This window comes from Crocuta crocuta, unplaced genomic scaffold (assembly GCF_008692635.1).
Source record: "Crocuta crocuta isolate KB4526 unplaced genomic scaffold, BGI_CrCroc_1.0 scaffold279, whole genome shotgun sequence".
NCBI classification, from domain to species: domain Eukaryota; kingdom Metazoa; phylum Chordata; class Mammalia; order Carnivora; family Hyaenidae; genus Crocuta; species Crocuta crocuta.
Window position 1 is genome coordinate 6,198,399 of NW_027551570.1, and position 3,865 is coordinate 6,202,263.

The 3,865-nt window shown below is 37.9% G+C and overlaps 1 protein-coding gene across 2 annotated transcripts in view; it reads left to right on the forward strand.

The window, feature by feature from the left end:
* METTL6 (methyltransferase 6, tRNA N3-cytidine) overlaps window positions 1–3,865 on the forward strand; it is a 28,176-nt gene that overhangs the window by 2,093 nt on the left and 22,218 nt on the right. For both annotated transcript variants that reach the window (XM_077750924.1, XM_077750925.1), the window contains exon 2: window positions 432–566. In XM_077750924.1, the coding sequence (XP_077607050.1) occupies window positions 432–566 (135 nt within the window). The remainder of the gene's footprint in view (window positions 1–431; window positions 567–3,865) is intronic.

The following is a 3,865-nucleotide window of genomic DNA, read 5'->3' on the forward strand; positions in this document are numbered from 1 at the left end:
AGTCGGATGCTGGAGCATCTGGGTGGCTCAGTTGGTTGAGCACTCGACCTCGACTCAGGTCATGAGTTTGTGGGTTCCGGTCCCACATCAGGCTCTCTGCAGTCCGCGCAGAGCCCACTTTTGATATTCTTTCCCCTCTCTCTCTGCACCTCCCCAGCTCCTGCTTGCCTTTCTCAAAAGAATAAACCATTAAAAAAGGGGTGGGGCTGCTTAACCAACTGAGCCACCCAGGCGCCTCTGCTGTGTTTTCTTTATACCAAGCTGCCCAGTGTTGGACGACAGGTAAGGTATCAGTAGTAGCGTTAGGTTCTCAGTTCACTTGTTTACTGTCTGCTCCAGAGGGGCAAAAACCTTGCCTCTCATGTTTGGAGATATATTCTTGTAGTTTGATTTCTCTATGATGCAAGTGACTTTGCATTCTCTTTCTCCAGTTTGAAGATCAAAAATTGACTGTGCTTGAAGCTGGTTGTGGTGTTGGCAACTGTTTATTCCCACTTTTAGAAGAAGATCTGAATATCTTTGCTTATGCCTGTGACTTTTCTCCAAGAGCGGTCGAGTATGTCAAGGTTGGTGTCTTGTCCATGTATTCTGTCATTTTGCTATTTTCTTAGATTTCTTTGACCTGCCTTCTCTGCCCATTTGCTTAATTCTAGTTCACTCTTTGAAGCTAACCAGCTATGACCACCATGAATGTGTTTTTTGGTTTACATATATGTATCATACTTACAGAAGAAGCACAGCTTTGGGGCACCTGGGTAGCTCAGTCAGTTGAGCATCTAGCTCTTGATTTCAGATCAGTCATGATCCCAGGGTCGTGGATTGACCCTGCATTGGGATTCTCTTTTTCTCTGCACCCCTCCTCCACTCGTGCTCTCTCTGTCTCTAAAATTAAAAAAAAACACCGCTTTATTCAGAAAAGTAGAAAGAACTATGAAAATGCTACCCATATACTTCTACCCAAATTGAATGATTGCCAGATTTGTACATTTGCTTCATAGACTTTTTTCTTTGCTAAAGTATTTTAAATTATATGTCTGCATACATATTCAAAAAATAAGGACTTTTTCTGCATGACAGCAATATATGAACTGTAGTCCCCTAATGTCATTAATCTTCAGAATGGATTTAGATTTGCCTAAATAGTTCCAAGTATCTTTTATAGCTGTATTTAATCAAGGACTAAATCTTGTACTTCTTCAGATACCTTAAATCTCCTTAGCCTGAAACATTCCTGCCCTTCCCCTTGACCTTTTGTCCACTGGCATTGAGCTTTTGAAGAGCAAGCCATTTTCTGTAATTTGGTCCCACATTCTGTATTGGTCTGATTGTTTATTCATATCATTGTTCAGCTTGTTCCTTTATTCTATTTCCTTTACTGTAAACTAGAAGTTAGATTTAAACCAGATAAAATATTTTTTGGCAAAAATACTGTAGTAAGTGATGTTGTAACTTTGATACTGTGTCCTGTCAGGAGGCATTAATGTCTGGAAGCCACTGGCTAGTGATGCTAGCTTTAGTTTTGATCTCTGGGTTAACTACCTAGTTCCTACCTAAAAAGTGCCTTCCTGGGGCACCTGGGTGGCTCAGTCAGTTAAGCGTCCGACTTAGGCTCAGGTCATGATCTCACGGTTCGGTTCGTGGGTTTGAGCACGGCGTCGGGCTCTGTGCTGACAGCCAGTTCAGAGCCTAGAGCCTGTTTCAGATTCTGTATCTCCCCCTCTCTCTGACCCTTCCCTGCTCACACTGTCTCTCTCAGAAATAAATAAAAAACATTAAAAAAAAAACTACCTTCCTAAGGGGTACAAATATTTACCTTTTGCTAGTAACAAATAGAAGGGGGCTACTTGGGCAAATATCTAACTTTCCATCAACCTTCCACAGTTGTAGCATCCATTAGAAGTTTTTTTTAACAGCGGTGTTACATTGTACTATAACTTGCTTTCTTCACTTCACATCATATCTTGTAGAGTTTTTATTTATTTATTTAGTCTCAGTACATACAGGTCTACTCTATTTTACTTAGCTGTTGTAGTATTCTATAGAATGGATATACTGTGTTTTAACAGTTACCCTGTTGACATTTGTTTAAATCATTTCTAATTTTCTACTCTTACAAATAGGGTTGATGTAATCAGCATTATGTGCCACACCCTAAAACACGTGTGTACATGTTTTTTTGGGGGTGATGGAAGAATAATTCCTTGGAGAAACAGTATACACATTTAAATTTTAATATTTAATGTATATATTTTAAATTTTAATATATGTTTTAATATGTAGCTACTATTCTGTCTATGCCCTCAATGTTTGATATCAGTCTTTTTTATATCTTCTAATCTTGTGGGCAGAAAGTGATACCCTGTATTTTAATTTGTTAGCCCTTATATATGTAAGTAAGCATTAGTTTTTCTTCTGATTGTGAGTTTCTCTATTCCACATATATTTATCGAGAGCCTAGTATGTGCCAGTCACACAGTTCCACACACTGGGACTAAGTAGTGAACAAAACTCACACAAAGAAATCCCTCAGGTAGAGCTTGTATTATAGTATGAATCGCCTGTTCATAATGTTTGCTCATTTTTCTGTCATTTCCTTATCTTTAGGGTATATTCTGGATATTCTGTTTCATTTTTTTACAAACATTTCTAGCTTATTTAGCATTGCTTTATGGTTTGTTGTTTGGCGGGATTTAAACTATGTGCAAATTTATTGATTTTTCCCTAAGGTTTTAAGCCTTGTTTAAGAGTTCTATAACCTACATATTTTTAAAGTTTTGGTTCTTATGTTTTTTAATCTGGAAAAATCTTGGCCATTATTTCTTCAAATATTTTTTCAGCTCTGTTCTCTCTTCTTCTGAGATTCTAATTACATGTGTACTGTACCATTTGCTGCTGTCCCACAGCTCTTGGATGGTGGTTTTTTTGTTAACTCTTTTTCTGTTTGCATTTTCAGTTTGTATAATTTCTTTCATCCTATCTTCAAGTTTATTGACTCCTTAAGTAGTAAACGTTCATGTTGATGAGCCTTTCAGAAGCATTCTTCATTTTTATTACTAATTTTCTGGTTTTTAGTTCATCTAGTTGATTACTTTTGTAGTTTTTATTTCTCTGCTGAAATTACCTATTTGATCCTGTTTTTCCTGTCTTTTTCATTAGAGTCTTTAACTCATTAATTGCAGTTATTTTAAACATCCAAACTTTTAGTTCCTATATCTGTATCATATTTGAGTCTGGTTCTGACTATTGCTTTGTCTCTTCAGACCATTTTTTCTTGCCTTTTGGTATGCCTTGGACTTTTTCTTTTGCCAAAAGCCAGGTATGTTATGTAGGGCTATGGATACTGAGGTAATAAGGATTTGTAATAATCTAGACAGGAGTTGAGCTGTGTTTGAAATCTGTTATTGTTAACAGTTACCTGTGAGGTTTATTGTTGCTATGGATACCGGAGACTTCAGAGTCCTCTGGTGTCTTGGTTTATATCTCCCCTTTTGGCTTTGGGTCTGCTCTTCGTACTGTTCCTCGTAAAGACCCCATCTCTTGGAGCTTCCCCCACTGCAACCCACTGTTGTTAATACCACTGGACACTTGGTAAGGTGTGGGAGAAGGGATTGTTACCTGATGTTCTGATTCTCAGTTTTTGAACTATATAGTGGGCCTGTGTCTCAGGAGTGTGGCCTTCACAAGTCTGTCTGCTGCTCTAAGGTTAGAGCTTTCCTCTCCCTTTCCTCCCTCAGGAGGTATATTCTAGCGTCCTCCTCTATGGTCTGGAGGCCATTTTCCCTTCAGATTAAGACTAGGTCTTTTTTTTTTTTTTTAATTTTTTAATGTTTTATTTTATTTATTTCTAGGAGAGAGGGAGAGAGAG